The sequence below is a fragment of the Perna viridis genome, chromosome 1 (assembly GCF_037379345.1).
Source record: "Perna viridis isolate PV_CMFRI_1.1 ecotype Kerala chromosome 1, ASM3737934v1, whole genome shotgun sequence".
In the NCBI taxonomy this organism is placed as follows: Eukaryota; Metazoa; Mollusca; class Bivalvia; order Mytilida; family Mytilidae; genus Perna; species Perna viridis.
In genome coordinates, this window is record NC_142445.1 from 70089471 (window position 1) to 70112284 (window position 22814).

Sequence of the window (22814 nt, forward strand, 5' to 3'; positions counted from 1 at the left end):
GTCAAACCATGTATGTCGGTTCAAACCCATCTTTAGCACCTGCGCACTGTCTCTTTTCGTCCGCTGTAGCTTCGAGACAAACACCCATTTAAAAACGTTTACGCGATGATTTAACGGCTGAGAGGTTATCTAATACCATACTGATACTGATACTTATTCAATAAATGGTTTACTTGGATATGTGGTTTATTTCTTAATTAATCCAAATTCCATACGGGGGAGGTTAAACGGAACAGCCTTATTTTGGGTATGCCTAGGGAATTTTTTTGTCAAAAAAATTACCGTATTTGTCATATTAGGAAAAAAAAAATAATGGAGGGGGTAGATTTGTACTCATTTTAACATGGGTGCTGCATTTATATTCGATTATTTAACACCGAGCGAAAGCGAGGTGTTAAGTGAGAATACAAATGCCGTACCCATGTTAAAATGAGTACAAATCTACCCCCTCCATGAATTATTTCTTAAGTAACGCATATAATATCCGTTGATACAGAAGGCAAGATTATGATTATACGCCAATAATGACCATGGACATCAATAACGCCCTTGGATGCAGAAGTCAAAATTGTTACGGAAACGCCAATGATGCCCATTGATACTGAAAACACGATTGTGACTGATACGCCGACCGATTATGCCATGCAGAAGGCATGTTTTTGACTGACACGACGATAATGCCAGTGGAAGTAGAATGCATGCTTAGGACTACAGGCGTGTAGCTGAGGCCAAATTGAAGTGTAGGTAAAATTACGACAGAGGGTCTGGGGGCCGCTTAAGGCCCCCAGCAGGTCCAGGGGACGAACCCCCCCCCCCGAAGCTCCGTGGAGATAGCGTTTTAGAACATCATTTATGCCTCTCCTGGATGTATTTTATCTAAAAAAAAAACAACAAAAAAAAAAAAAAAAAAAAAGAAATTGGCAAAATTAAGTGCAAGCAAAAGCTTTTTTGTCTAACGGCATCTACGCGCCTGGACTAAAACGTCAACAAGGTAAAAATATTGCTAAACGCAGATAAGTTCCAAGCAGGAGGCATGATTTTGACTGAAACACCGATAATGTTCATGCAGAAGGCATGTTTGTGACTGATTCCCCAATAATGCCAGTGGACGCAGATGGCATGATTGTGACTGAACCGCTGACAAGGTACAAGCAGAAGGCATGACTATGACGTACTGAAACACGGCCTTGAAGAAAGCATGATTGTGAACGGGAAGAATTCCGAACACTTAAGAAACCAAGAGGGGACAATTTGTCAGACTAGTCAATATCATGTCGAATTTGGTGATAGAAAAATACTGCAGAATAATGCATGCCATTTAACTATCTGTAGTCCAAAGAAAATAGGATTACAACACATACGAAATAAATATAACTTATGTTCTCTAGTTCCAGACTAATAAAACTATCCAGACATAATATAAGACAGCCTCCTTCAGCCATCATGTTCAGGGACATTTAACCAAGAATAGATCATTGATTAAATTTGTTCTGTACATAATACCTGTCAAGTTTGGTTACAATTAGAAAATTAATTAATTTGAATAAGTGAAAAAAAGATATGAAATTAGAAGAAAATTTTTGGTTTTCAAATTTGGCTTAGTCTGCAAATCTAAAAATAAACCAAGTATGACAAACTCTATGAATAGATTCATTCATTGATTGCCTTTATTTCCTCTTGAAGAGATATAATGACATACAAATTTTCAAACAGACATCAGTAAAATATAAATTATATAACAAGAATAATGTTACAATTTAAGTTACATGACTACTAAATTTACAGTTTATCTATATTACAACACAATATATTTCATGATACGGACTAATTACTCATGGGGTATGGGTGGGGTGGGGTTGATATTTTCTGCATTAGAAAATCTCGGGAGCCTATTATATTGTCCGAGGCTTTGCACCACATGAACGTGACATAGTCTCATAAAATTGAAGAAATCTATTTCGTCAGATGTATCTACCAATTTACTCAGAAATATTTCAAATAATTCAGATTCATCACGCACGTACAGGTTGATAAACAAACACAACGGAAATGTTCAATAATAAGGTCCCAAAAAGAGTCTTGTAATGGTTTGGTCGCAAGACAGCTACTGCAGGCATGAACATATATGTCCGTAAATAATCTCTTGCACAGAATACATAAATCAGCGGTTATATTTGGAGTATCAGTTAAGAGTTTCGTAACAAAATAATATTTTTTTTTATATCATACTGTATTTCTGCTTGTTTCCAAAACGGTGCTAATTCGACGCTGTTGATGACATTTCGAAACCGAGGAAAGTCTCCATCAACACTAGTGCGGGATTTCCAGTTAGTCTCTTGCACATGCCAAACTAAATTATTCACGATTGATTTCCATTCACGTATAATAGGAAAATGGCCAGTAAATAAAAATTATTTTAAGTACCCATGGTGCTCACAATAAAATAGAATTTCAAAAATGTCCGGAATGAAACCAAAATGAGTGCGTTCCGTATCAACGAGGAATGAAATGAGACCAATAAGGAATATCTTCTTAGTTAGGCAGTTTTCATCTAACGATACCAGTTTATGTAAAAATATTAATTTCCTTTTTTCAATGTCAGCAGTTATCGGGTAGATTCCTATCTAGTTCTAGTTTTTAAGTACTAAAAATGTTTTGCAATAAAATGTTGAAAACGTTCTTGAAAGCATTGTTTTTTTTTTTCCCGCAGTTTTTAGGTTAGTCCATACTTCACATCCGTATAGGGTAGATGGTAACACTATTGTTTTATACATACGTAAAAAAACATTCGGGTTAATGAACTTGGAATGAAGTGTGTTCAACGCAAAGAATGCGTTACGCCCTTTCCTGCAGGCATTCGTAGTGCGTTCCAAGGATTTGAATCCATAGTTCATTTGCACACCTAGGTAAATATAGTCATCTTGTATTGGAACTAACTCATTGTTTATCTTCCACGGATAAAATAGTTTATTGTTACGAGAGTTAGTGGTGAACTGTATAACTGCTGATTTCTTAGCTTCGAAGTGAACTCCATTTATGAGCATACTGCGAGCACACATCAAGCATTTTCTGTAACCCCAGAGACAGGTTAATACAGGAAATATCGTCAGCTAATGCGGGGCAAGAACTAACAACATGATGCACACCTGTGCTATTATTAAAAGCTAGTTAAAAGTTAGCATTTCATTAATAAAGACTATGGAAAGCAAACCTGATAACACACCCTCTCGTGACACAGGAAAGAAATGTGAACATGACTGATTAGCAACAGCACTATACTATTGAGATGCATATCATTGATTATACACCACAACTTATGTTATACCTATATTATACAGTTTGTACATTAAACCCATCCTCTATACTGAATCAAATGCCTGCTTACTATGTAAGAATGCTACATAAACTTTGTTATTAGATATTTAAATATTGTGGTATATAGTTTCATGTAGATTAAAGATGCAGCCGAAACACTGTTGAAATCCTTGCTGTTGGGGGTTTGGGAAATTTTCATATAGAACATGGGAGGTAATAGGTGATCTTCAAACACTCTTAAAATAATTTTAGAACAGCAGATAGAAGACTAACAGGTCTATAACTCTCCAGAGTAGTTTTACATTTTGTTCCACCTTTATATATGGGAACTATAAGTTGATATTAAAGGCCAATTAAAGAGGTTTATGGCCTCTTATAGAGTTTTCAGTAACTCTAAGTAAAACCAGATATTTTTCCAAAATAATTTATTGTTCAACAAAGCTCTGTTGTCACAAAACACATAGAACATATACACAAAAGTGATACACACTTACAAATAACATACATATTTCTCATTTATATCTATCCTTACACACTAGGTTTGTGGATTTTCTACAGAACACAAGATTACTTAATTGTAATTTGGGAGAGAAAATTCCTTCATTATTACCTTATTTAAACACTGTGAACTGATTATAATTCAGGGATTACAAAATTTTGTGGTTTTTGAGAATCAAAGATTATATACACTGAATTTCAAAGATAAACTGCAAATAAAAAGCTAAAAAAGAAAAGAAAAAAAAAACACTGTTAATTTCCATCATTAATATCTATTTTACTACTTGATCAACAATAAATAATCTACATCATAAACACTTGAATTTGTGTAGAATATTCAAGTTCAATGTCCCTGCTTGTTCCAGTTTATGATAGCACACATTCCATTAAACCTTTTACAGTTTTTGAACTTGTCAGATAGATTCATGGAAACAAACTCTTGTAAGTATAAAATCAAAACCTTACTCTAGTGGTATAGCACCATATGGTACAATATCATTGAGGTCAATATACTTTTATTGATGCTATTATTTGAAAGCAAAGATAACGCTTAAATGAAGACACTTTTCAGCTCAAAATACCCAAATGTTTTAGATAAAAATCAATCTATGTCTGACCTTTGTGGTATACATCATTGTGGTACAGCATCATTAAATCCTTTCTCTTATGCTGAAGTGGTATGGTCAAATTTAAAAGAAAAGCCTGTTTTAGTAACCTAATTACTTAACAGTTGGGACTATAACCTCCAATATGAACTCGCCTATTATGGTTTGGAACCTTACTCAAATTTTTATCAAGATCCAGTGACTTGCATTCAAGGGTAATCAAGGGAACCAAGATTCTAGCGGAAATCAAAAGTGTCATTCAAGTAATTTTACAAAATACCAAGTGTCTATAGACCACAAAGACACAAAGATAGCAACAGGGGAATACTATTATACCACCACAATTTTTTGTGGACACATGAAAACCATACTATTTAAATGCAAGGAAGCAGAAATTAAATACCAAATTAACAATAACAATTAATCAATCATACTTACTTCACACACCAATAAAACACAATCTGACTAGCAGTGTAACAGAAAACAGCTAGTAAAGTAGGAACAAATATTCATCAAACATTAGTTGGCACTGCCCATCAAGTTCATAATAAAAACTCTCCCTAGCTTATTCTACTATTAAAAAAGATATGATTGTATTTTTTTAAAGTCTATGAACAAATAAACTCAACCAGGTGGTACACAATATATAACTCACATAGGGACTTATTTTCAAGTGTGCACCACATGTATTGAAGTTATTTCAAATAGACAGAAACAATATTTCAGACAGTCCATATGATTTAATTTTTAATTCAAAATTTAATAAGTTAATCATCAAACAACATTTTATGATTTCATAATCACATGGTAAAATTACATATATGACATGATAAACAAATCCTTGAATTAATTCTGTATAATACACTAATAATTAATATTATATTATATTTAATACTAGTAAAATGAAGGAAATATACCTGTGATGTATGCTACAACTCTTTTTTGAAACTTTTTTTAAGAACTTTAGGAACACACATATAAGCTGTGGTGGAGAACAAGAAAAAAATGATGTGCATAGTATATGTAATTGTGACCTATAAGATTTTTCATGATTGATTGTTGGGGTTTAACGCCCGAACAGCAATATTTCAGCTATATTCAAACAATATAAGATTTAAAAAAAAAAAAGGAAAAGAAAAAGAATTTAGTTTTAAGCAGTATTATGACAACATTATGGGGTTTTCTATTTACATACACAGGAGTCATTAATTGACATAATTAGATCATTTCAAAAAGTCATATACAAATTGGCAAGAAAAAAAAAACTCATCAGCTTAATTTTTGTTAAGTGTTATAGTCAGGCTTGTTACTTTAGTCACCACCTAAAAATGAGATTGAACATGTCATCTGATGAATGAACTTACCTATTTAAAATGTCATGTGATGAGTGAACTTACCTATTTAAAATGTCATGTAATGAATGAACTTACATATTTAAAATGTCATGAAATGAATTAACTTACCTACTTAAAATTACATCCACTTGCATTTGATGAAAATTTAAAAAAAATGTTCTTGCCTGTACATGATTTTTCTAAGTAACCTTTAATAATTATATAGTCAGAAAAAATAGTCCCACCATATATCTGGATAATATTTGGCACATATAAGAGTACAGGTACACGAGATTCACTCCTGAATCAAACAAATTTTGTGCAAATAGTGCATTACTGGTGCAGTTAACAACAACTTTGCAATACAATTAATATATATTTCTATCAAAATATATTAACTTGAACTAACACAAAAGGATGAAGATTTGAATAACCACTATTTACTCATCTTAAATAATGAAATGGACATAAATTAATAATCATGTTAATATCTTAATCATCAGTTTGAATATTTTCTTCCATTGTCCTCTATTTACCACAATTATACAGAAAATACAACATAGTATTTTTAATACTATATTTTAACCTATATATATTCTGTCAATTGACTGTGACTATGTTGACAATGTTAAAGGTTTTGTCAGAAAGTATCACTAGCACTTTACAAACACACAGGATGTGATAATGTTCATTTCTGTCTGGACCTTCAAAACAGACATAATTGTAGGTACATTTTTGTTGACATAAACAATAAGAAAAAAATAACATTGCCACATACAATAAAAACCACTGAACTACAACATAGAGAGAATATCATTTGAGATGGGTTAAAATCAAAGGTGACAAAATGGTTGATTTGTGATGGAATTCTTATTGTATGGAAATTCAGTATTCATCAAGGAAATAGATATGTCTTAATCAATCATTGATTAAATGAATCATGAAAAATTAATAAATAAAGTAGACATAACATAACTTATCATTAAGTATCACAATTGAAGCACTTTTTAAATAAATTTATAATAATGCATCTCTAAATAATTCAGCCATTACAGCATACATCATGTTCTTTTTAGTTTAAATACTATATTTTAATCATTTACTTAGATTAAATACAATTTTGAATAAAAATAACATTTGTAAAAAAAATACATCAGAATTACCCTTGTATTTATCATATTATTAGTTAGATAAATAATTTTAATGTGAAGCTCCTCCACAACTTCAAAACAAACAGTATACACATGTCACATGATTAAGAAATAAAGCATGAATGTGGGATTCCTGTTCCACTTACTGCACCATTCATGTTGAATGCTTTAAGAAGGGATTTTATTTACTGATATGTGGAATCCCATCGTATCACAGATATCTTGTAAGTAATTCTTTTCTCCTGTAAATATAATATGAGGAAGTATTATTGGACAAGATTACTTTCGATTTCATAGCAATTGAGTTTAGAAAATTACCACAATACACAGACACATACATTCAGGGGGCATTATGGTGTCTGTCATATTGCAATGGGCACAAAAATAGGGCATTAAAGGAACATTAAATGATACACCACCATGTAGCAATAAAAAAAAAGGGGGTGGCAGAATTTAGCCTGTATTTTATGGTAATAAACAACAGTACAAAGTTTCAAAAATATTCACTGATCTGTTCTCCAGTCATCATAATACCTTGCCTCTTTGTTTGGAGGTGGGTGTATAAAATGTAGAGGTGGGGTATAAAGTATGGGGTGGGGAATAAAGTGTGGGGGTAGGGGTATAAAGTGTAGAAGTGGGGGTATGAAGTGTAGAGGTGGGGTATAAAGTATGGGGTGGGGTATAAAGTGTAGAGGTGGGGTATAAAGTGTGAGGGTGGGGTATAAAAAACAATGTCTGATTAGAGCATAACATCATGGTTCAACAGATTTCCAGTGAAAGACAATATTAGTTAGTCTGGATGGCATTTAGCACCAGTAATTTGTCAAGTCAAAGATCACAAACCCCTAAGTCATCATCTTGAGCTATCTATATACAAAATATCAAAAGCCCACCTTGAAAAAGAAAGTAACAGTCAGAATAAAATTTGTAGTAAATAGATGTGCAAGCAAATTAGATAAATAGATAAACAATACCATGAGACATGTCTTACCATGTTTCTATCCAAGATCTGCAAGTCTCTCACGATCTTCCTCTGAAATATCACATTGTATAGACTATATCATAGAGCATGTCTCTACCTCACCCAGTGTCATGCATAAGTGAACACTGTTTTTTTTTTTCTTTTACATGTACATAATTCTCTGTGTTATGATATTGTATTTGTATTATGTATCCTTGTATCTGATTTTCTTTGCTCTTCTATGGGCAATTCCGCAAATGATTCAGTCAAAAGTATTTTTCTTCTAAATTAAACGAGGCTCAAAGGAGCCTGAATCATTCACATGGTTAAATTTTTGCCTTTCAAGGGCAATAACTTTTCAAGATATAGGCTGAAAACTGTAAAAAAAAATATCATTTTTAACCTCTCAAGGGCAATAACCCTGACATGGAGTCGTCTGACAACTTTGATCCCTTTTGTAGGCCTTATAATAAGGATATTTCAGCAATTGAAAGATATTGGCCAAACCTAACAGTTTTGGAGATATATGCAAAAAACTACTGTACGACTCCTATTCTATTTTTAGTAAAGGCAGCAGTTTTTTTTTAACCAATCAAAAATCCAAACAGTCGGTTTTTTTTTAAGGATACCCTAAAAAAACAAAAATACCAACTTTCATTGAATTCTGTACAGTAGTTTTTGGGAAGAAGATTTTTGGAAGTAATAACATCAAAAACAGCAAAAAACATCCAAAAAGGGCAATAACTCCAACATGGGACAACAGATTTTCACCAAAACTTTACCACAGATAGATCTCATAATGCTGAACACTTTTACCCTGTCAGAATTTGGCTAAACCTAACGGTTTTTGAGATATATGCAAAAATCTGCTGTCTGATCCCTATGTTCTATTTTTATTAACAGCGGCCATCTTTTTTAACCGATCAAAAATCCAAACAGTGATTTTGTACAGGATATTCTAAGGAACAATCATTATAAGTATCATGCAAATCTATCTAGTAGTTTCAGAGGAGAAAATGTTTGAAAAATTGTTAATGATGACAGACGATGACGACAACGGATGCCAAATGATAGCAGTAGCTCACTTGGCCTATGGCCAGGTGAGCTAAAAACAGTTTCAAATGGAAAAATTACAGACGGTGTTTTAATTCTCCCAATAAAATTCAATTTGATTTATTTGTTGAAGATTAACCACTATTTGTTATTGATTTTGTTCAGTTACTAAAACCTCTCGGTATTTTCATCAATACTTCTACCTATGATGTTGCATTTTCATTAACAATAAAATACTTCATGGTAAACAAAGAAGAATTAAGGCAGAACTGTTCTTCAGCCTTATACTATCCTGCTCGCTCAACCAAGATCATTATTCCGTTGGAGTGAGTTTACCTAAATATTGCTAAATTAATCAAACTCACACCAGTTAACCTTTGAAACATTTCATGAGGGAGATTCTCCCCCATTGATAATGTCTCATGTGGGAAACTTTTATGTAAAAGCAAATTTGTGATTTAAAAATTCAATTATTGAGTCTAAATTTTGTAAAACAATGTGAAGAAACAAATTATAAAATTACATGTTTGTTTATTCACAATATCAGTTACAATTTTCAATCTGCTTTTTTTCTTTTCATTTTCAGTATTTTCAACAGTACAGTAAAACTGCCAAAAGTTTACTTTGCATTAGATAATACTAAAAAATACTATTCCTTTAAGGGAAAAGAGTAGTATTTATTTCCCTGCATTAGGTTGACAAATCGTGTACCCTATTCAGATGAAAGGAAGTAGAACTTTGAAAGGACAGTTGTGGCAACTCATTCAAAATCAATCTAAAGAAGTACCTTAACACTTTTGAATAGAGTATCTTAAAAGAGAAAATTGTTGCTGCTTACACTGTTCTTTTTTTAATGTTCTATATTGTATTATCTTAAAGTGATTTGGTATTGTCAAATCAACTTTTGTTTTTGTGTTGTGTTGTTTATTTTTAATTTCTAGTAGATACAGTTTTTGTGTGTGAGGGCCTCAGGGAAGATTAGCTTGTAAACTAACTGTGTAACCCTCTTGAAATTAAGATTTTATTATTATTATTATTATTATAGGAAAATAAATACTACCATTTTCCCTATAGCTGAATGGTGTTTTTCTACTGTTTTCCCTATAACTGAATGGTGTTTTTCTACTGTTTTTCCTATAGCTGAATGGTGTTTTTCAATACATGAAATACAACATCTTGATACTTGTAGCATGTTTTTGCATAGTATCACTAAGTAAAAACTTCAGACACAAAAATGGCAGAAATAAGTGTGTTACTGTGGAAAAAAAATAACCGGATAACTTTTTACAGACACCACTTCATGGCGTAAACAAACAAACACACCTGCATGACTTAATATAGAAGTTTTCAAAGTAGGTGCACACTTATTATGTATATTTGAATGTAAGAATCACACACCTAATGTATTTTTGCACCTTTCAATTGATATTTTTACTAAAAATAATGTTTTTATGCAGTTCTTGAGGATTTTGAGAAAAACAGTTATTTCCCCTGACATATGGTCACTTAATATCAGATTCAATCATGTTGACCATGTTCTTGAAAAGTTTTGGTGCAAATTACTGTTACAATACATATTTTATGACAAGTTTGGAATAACAATTTTTTATCATATTTTAGTGATATTTCTTTCTGTAAACCTTGAATTGTCCGTGACTCAGTCCGAGACCTAATTTTCATAGCATAAAACATATGAATTTCATGTATTATGGTAATATGGTGACAAATTGTGATTTTTTCATGTAATAAATACAATATTCTGTCTTATATAGGTATAAGCAATCAAGAATACTACCGTTTTCCCTTAGTGTTTAGATAACTTAGGAAATTTGGTAGTAGCAATCTGGAATATTTGTAGTATTTCCTGATAGAATGTACCACAAGGTATGCACTACAAAATGTAACAGAGTATTTTAGGCCTTTAAGGCCATTGGAGGATGGTTAGCAAATGATTCTCTGTCTGAGGCACCTTGTCTCTTGCAGGTATCAGCAGTTGATACTTTTCCTCTCAACACCCTCTGCCCCTGATTAAGGCCATAAGGCCAAAAATTTGGGCTCATCTTCCTAATTTTTTTTTCAACATTTTATTCATATTTTATTTGCAAGTAGTTCCTTTTTACCTTTTAAACGTGGCTATTGTTCACATTCATTATTCTTATTTACATTTAATTTGAGCCACTTCACAACATATATTATTTTTATTCTCTATCTGTCCCAGAATAATACATCTTCTGACAACAAATACCATTCAAAAGTTCTCTTCAAAATTAAATTGTTACTATTTAACCTTTCCTCTTCTGATAAATGAGTACAGTCTATCTTGAACAATAGGAATATGTGAATATATTAGTATTTCCTCAAAACAAAATTTTGAGAATTTGAACAACAGAATTTCAATTAGATTTAAATGAAACCACTACAAAAAAGGGCTTACAAACTTCTTTTTATTGTATCACATGCACATATTGTCAAAAAACTCTGGTTCAACTATATTCTCTAATTCAAATGGATTTCCTCCCCATTCCCCCCAAACAAAAATCCATAAACCAATTTATTAAAAATAAATGGCCTTACAATCAAAATATATATTTTTTAAAATCTTATACGAAACAGACCTACAAAAAACCCATAAAACTGACTTTCTATGTATTTCCTTAAGAAGATAACAATTTTATTTCCAAAGGGACCCATATGAAGCATGGTTGACAGTACAAACAATCATGATTTATATAAAAAAATCTATATACCTCACTAGCAAGTTAGCTAACTAAGAATCTTCCTTGTAATTGACAAGGAATTGGATAACAGCTATAATACATACTACTAGGATAGTCCTTCAAGCCCAAAGCTATTTTTAATTCATCTTCATCAATAGAGCCATTTTTGTCAAAATCAAATTGCATCATCTGTTCAGGTGTAGGAGGGTCAGGCATGAAGTCTGGTAAAGATTCCAATTCATCGCCATCAAGAACACCATTCCCATTACGATCCCAACGATGCAGTCCAATGTTGACATCTATAAATATATCACAATAATAACCAATTCTAGAGAATAGAGATGTAAGGCCTTAGACCTCTTAGTAGACTAAAACAGAACAAGTATCTGTAACAAGTACACCTACTGGGTCCATTGCAGAAAATGTGGAATAAAATATTATCAAGATAACAAAAATATTTCACAAGTACAAGACAAACGACTAAAAAAGGTGTTATCACTGACGGTTCTAGATTATTGTAAAAATAGCATAATACACAGTTAATTTCAAAGATTATATAATGTTAAATAAAAATGTCATCATAAACTTGCATTTCCCATATAATTTAGAACTATTTTTTTCCTTAAAAGTTGAAACTGAATGTTAATTTTCAATATTAATTTCAGAGATATGCATACCTGTTAACCTTTGAAACAGTTCATGTGGGAAATTATCCCACACTGACACTGTGTCATGTTGGAAGTTTTTAGTTAAAAGCAAATTTTCTATGTAAAAATTCAATTATTTCATATTTTCACACAAAAATGTGGTAGTTCAAACCAAAAACCTCCCAAAAATCCTAATTTTTTCATGTGGGAGATTGTGAATTTTTCATTGACCTTGTGGGAATCACCTGCTGGAGGGTTAACATGTATGGATATGATTTGAAGATCAATACTCCAAATTAACACAAAGTTTGTTTAAATTTTGATAGGTCAACTTACCATCCTCAGTCCGAACCAGTGACGTGCATATGATAGGTCAACTTACCATCCTCAGTCTGGACCAGTGACATGTGTATGATAGGTCAACTTACCATCCTCAGTCTGAACCAGTGACATGTGTATGATAGGTCAACTTACCATTTAAAGTCTTGACCAGCGACATATGTATGATAGGTCGGGGGGTTGTTGTTACCACTCTCTCTGTAACACAATAACATTACTTTATGAGTTAAGGGGACAGGAAGCAGAAGTTAGTGGGGAAAACAGGGAGTTAGGTATGCAGAAACAGGTGCCATGATATTTAATCCCCACAAATTACTGACCCTGAGGTTAAAATATCATGATATCTTTACCACTGAGGATTTATTAGGAAGAGGCCATACAAACCTCATTATTGCTGTCTTAGAAACTTCGGACCCTATGCCTGTTAAATTTCATGTTTTTGGAGATACAGCCATGGCTTTTTGATAGTTTTAGGGATGATGCTGGTCTTGCAGCTTTTCAATTTTTATACTTACTGTACCAGTGTGAATTGATCAATCATACTTTTTGTAATTACAAACAAATATGATTATTGGGTTTCGTAATAACAAAAAAGAATACACCAACTACCCATATATCCTGTCAGGCTTCTGAAAACTTCAGTCAAATTTGAGAAGTCCAAGGACAGCTTACAGGGACCAAGACTTCCAGACCCCTGGCTAACCGTGAAGACTGTGGGACTGTGGTTATATATAATAATAAAGGCAATGTGCAGTCATATAAAATTATTCTATAATAAATGTCATAATACTTGGTAAAATTATAAGTTATCAAAGATCAGAGCTGCTATTCCTGTCTTTCCTAGCCATTATCCTGAAAGTTGCTGTAGAATTTTAAACAATGGACAGTTACCCATATCCTACAATGAGATCAAGACAGCCCCTAGCATCGACTTAAGAGAAATTTTGGTAGTGCCAACCGTGTTCACCATCTTGATCCCCAACTGCCATGTAGCGCCAACCTGGGCGATGTCTATATCCGATGATTCTCCAGTCGAAAGAACCAGGGCACATCGAGCCCCAAGAACAAAAGATACTACGAATAGAATCATTTTTATAACTTTCTGTTTATACTATTTACCACTGTTTTGTTTTAAATGTTGAAACTGTGTCTGTCGATGTCAAGAACCTCACTTTTACTTGGAAAAACAGGTTTTAAATGAAATTAGGGCAAGTTTGCTTAGAGGGGAGGGAACCAGGAATAACTGACCCTTCTGTCCAACCCCATAGAAGTTACTTGTGAAACCTGTCTAATCCAGAATTCTTCAGTCCTTATATATCATTTTTATATCAGTTTTGAACCTGCTTAACCTGAACACCTGCCTATCATGTGTAAAACTTGCAATCAAAAAGGGGTTCAGTTAACACAGATTACCCTGTATATAAGGCTTACCTGTCTTATTGAGGTCATCAAGTGTAAGTGTGAAGTTGTCTGGACTTGGTAAGTTAGCCAGATCTGGATCATCAGATCTTACTGTCTGGTTAAGAGACATTTCTACAAAACATAACCAACTAAAGATAAAATCATTCTTTATCAAAATTTTAATCAGTAATTTTATAAATTTTATTTTAATTTTATAACATTGCGTATATAATATAAACATTTTCTCTATCTTTTTGATTCTAAGTAGCAAAGACTCTCTGACATAAAACTCTTTACCCATCACATAGAAACATGACGGAAGGTTATTTATACTGTGAACAATACTGTGTCAATAGTTAAAGTTTTCCTCCATGATTTTTGCCATTACATCAGTCTGGTTATGGATGTGTCAATTGTAACCTTTATTACTATTTAATTACATACCAAATTTGATTTCCATGATATGAACATATTGTTTCAGACCTTCTACTACTCTGCTAAGGGTTGTCAATGAGTTCTGGTTCAGAATAAACTTGTGCATTAATGTTGATACATCATGAGACAAGTGATCAACTGTATTGTTAAGTGCCTGAAAATAAAACTTATCATCAAAATCCACAACCTCCATTTAGCTACAGATCCCTCGAGATTGTGAATAATAACAAGAGGCTCACAGGAGCCTGAATTGCTCACCTGGATAAAGTTTGTCTTTCAAGGGTAATAAATTTAACAAGGAGTCGTCCAACAATTTTGACTCAAGAAGACTTGGTAGGACCATATAAAGACCAGCAATATTATATATTAGACAAGTGTAAGTCATTTATCATCATTTCAAATCATAACTTAAAAAAGGTAAAGATTTTACAGCCACTGGAGCAGTCAAAATTTGAATTCAGTACAGTTTTAATAAGCACAGCCCAACTAACATTGCCATAAAAGAAACTGTTAAAATTAAGGACCAAAATTTGTAATGCAATAAAAAATGTAGTTTCTCTAATTTCATCATTGTCCCATTTTTTTTTAATTTTGAATTAGAATTATATTTCTTTAAGTCTCTTCACTTCAGAATTTGATGTGGAGTTTGTTGTACATTGTGTCTTGGAGTTTCACTATCTACTCTGTGAGAAAACCACTAGATGCAATGAGTAAGATTCTTTTAAATTGTTTTAATGGACCTTATTCCCAACCACTTCTTATATACAATATACATAAGTAATTGGTACAAATGGACTGTATTGACATGTGTTTTCACTCTTTTTTTTAAATATTTGATTGTTAAAAAAACACCTTTATTCCTAGCCTGATATAACTAAATGATAACAATATGAACCTGCAAACTCTTCAATAATCAACCTTTGTATATAGTATTTAAGCGCTGTCATTGTATCAAAACTATTGATAATGCATGGTTAAAAAAAGTTGAATATACAGAGTTTTGTTTACTAACCTCCAATCTATCTAAAGCTCTAGACTGAAATTCTGTGGAGTTATCTTCCTTTACTGGGGAGCTTGGTGGCGTCATGGCAGAATGGTCAGTTTTTAACTAGAAATACATATTAAAGATATCAGTACAGAGCAGAGTTTGTGGATGTATAGTATCATTTTAATCCCTAGGTAGGGTTAAAATACAGTTTGAAGAAGTGAATCACAAACCTTCACCAACACAGCATATAATGAAAAACAGTTATGAATTTTCTGACAAAGGTAAAACCAACTACACTAGTTTAACTTCAAAGACACTGATTAATTATTAATCCCATATAATGTACACAACTGTCTGTTTTCTTTGGTAATTACATATTGCTAGTTGTTTGTCATACTTATTGCTAAATGTTTCTTTTTTTTAATTTACAGGTACATGTATATCAAATATAGCAGAGCAATAAAATTTACAATCTGAACTCCTTAAAGAAGTGACATTTAATATATCACCTGTTTAAAATCATCCTTCAGGCCTTTCACCATATTTGTTATATTGTCCATATTTGCAATTATTTTAGTCAAGGACTGGTCACTTGTTTCTTCTGTTACATTAGGAACCTACAATCAAAGCCTAATTCATCAGAATCTAACAGTCATCCTTTTGTTTTATAGTCTAAGCACCATCAAAATAGTCTAAATCTGGAATGATGACAGATTCTCATCCTGTACAAATATGTCTTCATTCCTACGTTAACTCAGATGTGTTCCAAAAGTATAATATATGCATAAACTTAGATGAGTTCCAGAAGTATAGTATAATGTAATTAATATCTGACTAAACTATGAAATTAGCTAATCATCAAAAACTTTAAAACCTTACCATTTGGTGAATATGGTCAAAGATTTTCCTTTCAATCTGTTGTTGTACAGAGTCTGGGATTGTTAGTTGAGTGTCTGTATTAAGCTGGAAACCTTGTGCCATCTGTAACTGAAGCTGTCTAGTTTTGTTGTCAAGTATTTCAAACTTCATCTACAAAGGTTATACATTATTTCATCACCTACTTGTTCAATGTTATTACTTACCAAAAAAACAAAAAACAAAAAACAAAACAAAATACAATTAAAATGTATTCCCTCACTGAGTGATACTTCCCACTAGAACTGTGAGTGTGCTCGCCAGGTGATACTTCCAGCTCGAACTGTGAGTGTGCTCACCGAGTGATACTTCCCACTAGAAGTGTGAGTGTGCTAAATGAGTGATACTTCCCACTAGAACTGTGAGTGAGTTCACCCAGTGATACTTTCCACTAGAACTGTGAGTGTGCTCACTGAGTGATACTTCCCACTAGAACTGTCAGTGAGCTCACTGGGTGATTTTTTCTATTAGAACTGAGACAGAGAGGGCTCACTGAGTGATACCTCCCACTAGAACTGTCAGTGAGCTCACTGGGTGATTTTTTTCCTTTAGAACTGATACAGAGAGGGCTCACTGAGTAATACTTCCCACTAGAACTGAGAGAGAGCTCACTGAGTAATACTTCCCACTAGAACTGTCATATAATTATCTTCCTTTGATCTCATCCACAGAAAATGAAAAAAATATTCATATTAAGTTTCATAGAAATATATTAAATGGTTTATGAGGTGTTGTTTCCAAAGTTTATTTAATGTAAAACATCATCCTATCAAAGCATTTAGTAATAGTTCTCAAGTTCCAATGACCAATTTTGGAGGAGTTACACTACAAGGTAAATGGAATGTCAAACAATGTGGTTCCTATACACCCCAAACTTTCTTGTTTTGGGAGGAGTATAATACAGAATCCTATGTACCAGTAATTATGATTACCTGTTGTCCAGCCAATAATATATTCATACTATCAATTTTGTTCCATACAGATATATTCATGTCTCCTATACCCTGCTGCAGTAATTCTAGTTTCTGAAATAGAATAGAAGTACTATTCGACACTATACATATTTAGCAACCATACCAAAAGGCTGCAAAATACCTAGGACTTGACATTTTGTAGCTTCAAAACTTGTAGTAAAAACAAGTATTCTTATATCCTCTAAAGGCAGACAGGCGAACTATCCAGTATTTTACTACTATGAACATCCCAACAAAACTGCCAAAAACTTCAAATACTAAGGAATTGCCCTCACAAGAACCGGAAATTACAACTAGTGTTAACTCCATCTAATAGAAAAGGTGACAAATACAATGTACAAAGTTTTAGTTTAGTGAATTCACATGAATTTCATGTGAAGCTCGATTAACATAAATTTCATGTGAAAAATATTTGTCTGTGTACCCTCGGGTGTCTGAGATTTCCCGATCTTACACTTTTACTTGATATCTTACAAAATGTACCAGAAAATTGTACCAAGTCAAAATTTGCAAAATGAGCACTACAAAGAAAAGTTGTAGGGTATGGAACAACATAAGTCCTCAATTATTACAACTTACCTGTGCTATATCATCACTTTCATCATGTGGTTTACTTTCTCTATCATCAGACTGAAATATCATTTAAAATGTTACCATAATCAACTACATCTCATACAATGAAACTAGTCATCAATATTGAAAAATGTTCTTGTTGGATTGTCTTACTTCTCTTAAATTTAAAACACTACAGGTCCCCAAAATAATGTGCGTTTCATATTTCTCTACCTACCTTATTTTCTATTATTGTTTTTGGGTATGCAATGGCAAAGGTAAAAGAATATAATATTAAAAGTAAAAAAAATCTTTTACCTCCTTAAGCATGAAAACTGAAACCTTATTCACAATAAATTCATTCAAGTTTAATTTGACATATCTTTGATATAAAAGGTCACTGTGCCTTTTTGTGTGTTGAATGAGCTCAAAAGTACGTTCAAAACCAAAGAAGTAAAAAAACTTCAGTGATCCAGTAAGAAGATAAAATTGAAGGGCATTATCTTAGAAAAGAGAGAACTTTAAAGTGCTAAACAAAAATTGTAACGGCCGACTTTAAACATTTCACGTAAAACTACTATTAAATGCCATTGTAGTATGTCTATTTCTTGGTTCTTGCAACTATGTCAATGTAAGTTCATTGTATAACTAAAAAACAGACCAGCAGTTAGGTTAAATGTAGAAAAGCCATGAAAATAAGACAATTTACAATTTCCAAAGGCCTAATGAGTCCCTGAACCATATCAAATCTCAATTCGATATCTGGAAGCAGCTAGGACAAAAATACTGAGAATTGTAACTGTTATGAGATGGTATGAAGTCCTATTGCAGTTATTCAGTGAAAAATCAGCTGAAAAGTTCGGAGTGGAATGCATTTGAATCCCATCAGTACCTAATCAAGGTAGACTCGCCAAAATCAGTTGAATATCTTGAAGGAGACGTGCTTTACATTTTCGTTATACAGACATGAGTGGTGAATACAAAACTACTTTGCTCACTATTTCTAGGACTTGAACTGTACGGTACAACTAAAATAGTGACACTCTGTGTGTCATTCTTTCTTTGCTGCTGGGTTATATTAATAAAAAAGCCCAGTAGACTTAATTATGACCAAGAGATAGCGTGAGCCCGCTTTCATCTTTACATGGTTCTGAGACACATGACACAGGTGTCAACGCAGGTGTCTGACTTCGATAATAATTGAAATTTAACTGAATTTCTTTTATCTTACAGATTTTGAAATAAAACAATTTATATGGAGAATTTGACACAATGCACAGTGTACAATAAGTGACCCTAGGTGAGTTTAAGGGAGCTTTTCTTGTACAGACAATATTTTTTTATACGTCAGTTAAAATATTTAATTTTAGCAAAATAGATTTAGAAAACGAAGAAGATTCAGCACGAAACCTGTATGGATTCTCAAAACCAATAAAAAGTTACATGTTCATATTATCCTCTGCAGGGATTTATATTACATACACTCCTTAGTACTGGTACACTTGTCAAGAGTAACTTTCCGTAAAAAAGGCGTAAAGTCAATATTTTCATTGAAGATCGAGATCTGAACAATATAAATATTAGAATACGAACTTAATTTACTTTATGTAAAATGTTCAATTTTACATGATGTAACATAATGAAATATTATATAGAAATATGTAATCTTCAAACAGCAGTGGTGTCGTCTTACTGTGAATTGTCTAGTCTTCATACATGTAATATTTTAATATTTCTGACATTGTTTCTCATTTTCTTCTAAAAGTGGTTTAAACTGATACAACTGTAAGTATATATTTCCTGGCAAACCAAAACTATCAATATTTTCACTCTCAGTTGTAAAAATCATGTAAAAAATGCAGAAGCCCCATGCATTTCAACCACTTGATCCATGAATTGAGAAACAATGACGTAACACGGTCACGTGACCACAAGGCTAATTAAAATTTGTATGGCTTGGGTCATCGTCGACTTTGAATCAATTTATTTTCAATAAAATGACTTAAGTGACTACAAGGGACATTTTTTATGATATATATTAAGTGTAGTAAATCAAATAAACCAAAAATTGGAAAAATAATTTTTTGTGTCACTTCTCCTTTAAAGCATATGGGGAAAAAATCTCAAAGGTATAACTGTTTTAGAACAGTCTGAAGGCCTTGATTCAAGCAAAATTCAGCAAACTGCAATAAAGCAAACTTGATCAGAAACTCATTTAGATAACTTGCATATCAAAAATCAGTTCAGCATCTAAAAGCGCTTAGAAAAAGGTCAAGAAAACTGTTTGATCTGAAATCTTAAAGGACAATGGTAAATATATATGCCTGAGGCACCTTTTACAGGCACATTAAAAGACACCATATTCACATTCTTATAAAAGGCAAAGGGAATGCAAAAGGAAGAAGGGATGCTGCACCCCTCCAATTTGAGGTTACCTGGGACACTGCAGTTTTCATATTGCTACATGCTGGTTTTCAGAAGATTTATAAAACACCTGCAAACTTTTATACCACACTGCTCTTTCAAGCACCAACCTGCAGTAATTTCTGTGACAATGCTTTCATCTGACTATCTGTATCTTGTTTGAATTTATTTAAAGCCTCTATCTGTGATTTCAAACTGGCTACATCTGCACCTATTTCAGCAACACTCTGAAAAACAAAGTACAAAAATAAAATGCTCAGCAAGGTGCAGCTTGATATGACCACAGAAGTCAATCACTGAACAAATATGGGCAAAGATAAACACAAGATTCAAGGTTGAAATAAAACAGTCAAACTTTCGACCATTTGAACTTAAATGTGTTCCAATGCGAAAAAAGTCCAAAATAAAAAATCCCAATACATAGTATGATGTAGAGTAATAAAGAATCACAATACTTGAAAACTTAGTGAGTATAATACTTCAAGACTTAGTGAGTATAATACTTCAAGACTTAGTGAGTATAATACTTACTTCATAGGATAAAATTGGTCATCTTATGATCAAATGACTATCACCTGATTAACTTACTACTGTACTGACAAAAATAATAATAATGTACTCAACTAGACATTTGACAAGAAAATATAAACTTTCTATTATTTCATAAGTATCTGAATCTACATCAGAACAATTGTCTAGTTAACTACCTAAGAGAAGACAAACTTGATCCCAAGTTAAAACTGTTTTACTCACTGTAAATTCAACTCCATTGATAAATGTTCAAGAAATAGGCAATTCATACAGTTTTAACATTAGTTGTTCTGGGTTAAAGCCACAAAACTCAAATAAATAACAAATCTTCCTTTTGTAATATGGTATCTTGTTATAAATTCATTGAGATTCATGCAATCAGGATTCTCATTCCTCCCAAAAAAGACAAGTCGTATTAGGAATTCAAAGGGTCAAAGGAATGTGAACAGTTTTATGTTATTGATACTGCTTTGTGTACATATTTTTGTTTTGCTTGTAAAGCATGTACATATTTACAACAGTTTGTCACAAGGTTTATTGGTACATGTGATACCACTTATACTTTAGTAATTGCCTATGTCTATGAATGGCAAATACAATGTAGATCACTTTAAATATAATATGAATCGGTGTAAAATGGAAATCTGTGTAAGTTAGTCTACACACCATTGATGTTATGGGAATCTGTGTAAGCTGGTCTACTCACTTTTGATATAATGGGAGTCTGTGTTAGCTGGCCTACTTACTTTTTCACAAAATGGGAATCTGTGTAAGTTGGTCTACATACCTGTGATATAATGGGAATCTTTGTAAGCTGATTGTTCACTTTTAATATAAGGAGAATCTGTGTAAGCTAGTCTACTCACCTTTGATATAATGGGAATCTGTTTAAGCTTGTCTACTCACTGTTGATATCAGGAGAATCTGTGTAAGCTGGTCTACTCACTTCTGATATTATGGGGATCTGTGTAAGCTGGTCTACTCACCTTTGATATAATGGGGATCTGTGTAAGCTGGTCTACTCACCTTTGATATAATGGGGATCTGTGTAAGCTGGTCTACTCACCTTTGATATAATGGGAATCTGTTTAAGCTGGTCTACTCACCTTTGATATAATGGGAATCTGTGTAAGCTGGTCTACTCACCTTTGATATAATGGGAATCTGTGTAAGCTGGTCTAACTTTTTATTCAAATCATCATTTGATTTTACATTAACAACAGACTGTAATGATTCTGACGATTTATTTAACAGTTTTATCTGAAATGACAAAAAAAATTTTGATAAAATCCATTCATTGGATATATCTACTTACTGGTACAAACATTTTCATGAGTAACTGGAAAAGTGACAATTATTTTTGATATATTATAAAATACAGAATAGGGACAGTGTTCACCCCAAGCCCTTACAGTGCTGCACTTTAAAGAGCTTTCAAGTTTGAGCGCTGCGCTATCGACCTCAACACTGTGCCATCTTGCTACCAGTGCTGTGCTCTAAAGTATAATGTGAGGGTTAAAAATCAATATGACAGGAAACGTGTGTGCATGAAGGTCATTTACAGCATCCTACAAGGTAATTAGCTCAATCGATAGCAGTAAACATGCTATGGTCTGTTGATCACCAGATGACTGCATATTATGTCATTGCTGACAAGATTCTTAATCAGTCATCCCAACTGGCCACAAATTAATTTATGGGAGATATCAATCAGATACAAATATTTATGTACTGAGCCAATCAAAACTGACTATAACCAAAGGTAACTCAACCCTGACCAAAAGCATGTGTCTATTTATAAATGCAATATAAAATTCCAAAATAATATTTATTCCACCAGATACTTCCTTAAAAATTTGAAAAGAAAAAGGAAATGGCTACCTTTTGTTTACATATCCATGTTGTTGCGTATCATCCTTCCACTCTCCAGAAAACATGGTTTTTGGCCGGAAAATCAATTAAGAAATAGAAAAT

General features: G+C 32.7%; 1 protein-coding gene across 3 annotated transcripts in view; it reads right to left on the reverse strand.

The window, feature by feature from the left end:
* Positions 1-3725: 3725 nt before the first annotated feature.
* The window catches only part of LOC148630191 (uncharacterized), a 30915-nt gene continuing 11826 nt past the window's right edge, over positions 3726-22814 (reverse strand). For 2 of the 3 annotated variants that reach the window (XM_088562705.1, XM_088562691.1), the window contains exons 4-16: positions 21987-22100; positions 20420-20536; positions 17913-17963; positions 17292-17384; positions 16324-16473; positions 15954-16061; positions 15469-15564; positions 14466-14610; positions 14052-14153; positions 12756-12818; positions 11739-11933; positions 7895-7936; positions 3726-7145 (exon numbers count right to left, since the gene is read on the reverse strand). In XM_088562705.1, coding sequence (XP_088418831.1) covers positions 7902-7936; positions 11739-11933; positions 12756-12818; positions 14052-14153; positions 14466-14610; positions 15469-15564; positions 15954-16061; positions 16324-16473; positions 17292-17384; positions 17913-17963; positions 20420-20536; positions 21987-22100 — 1269 coding nt within the window. In that variant the 3' untranslated portion in view covers positions 3726-7145; positions 7895-7901. The remainder of the gene's footprint in view (positions 7146-7894; positions 7937-11738; positions 11934-12755; positions 12819-14051; positions 14154-14465; positions 14611-15468; positions 15565-15953; positions 16062-16323; positions 16474-17291; positions 17385-17912; positions 17964-20419; positions 20537-21986; positions 22101-22814) is intronic. The other variant, XR_015918803.1, reaches the window with a different exon arrangement.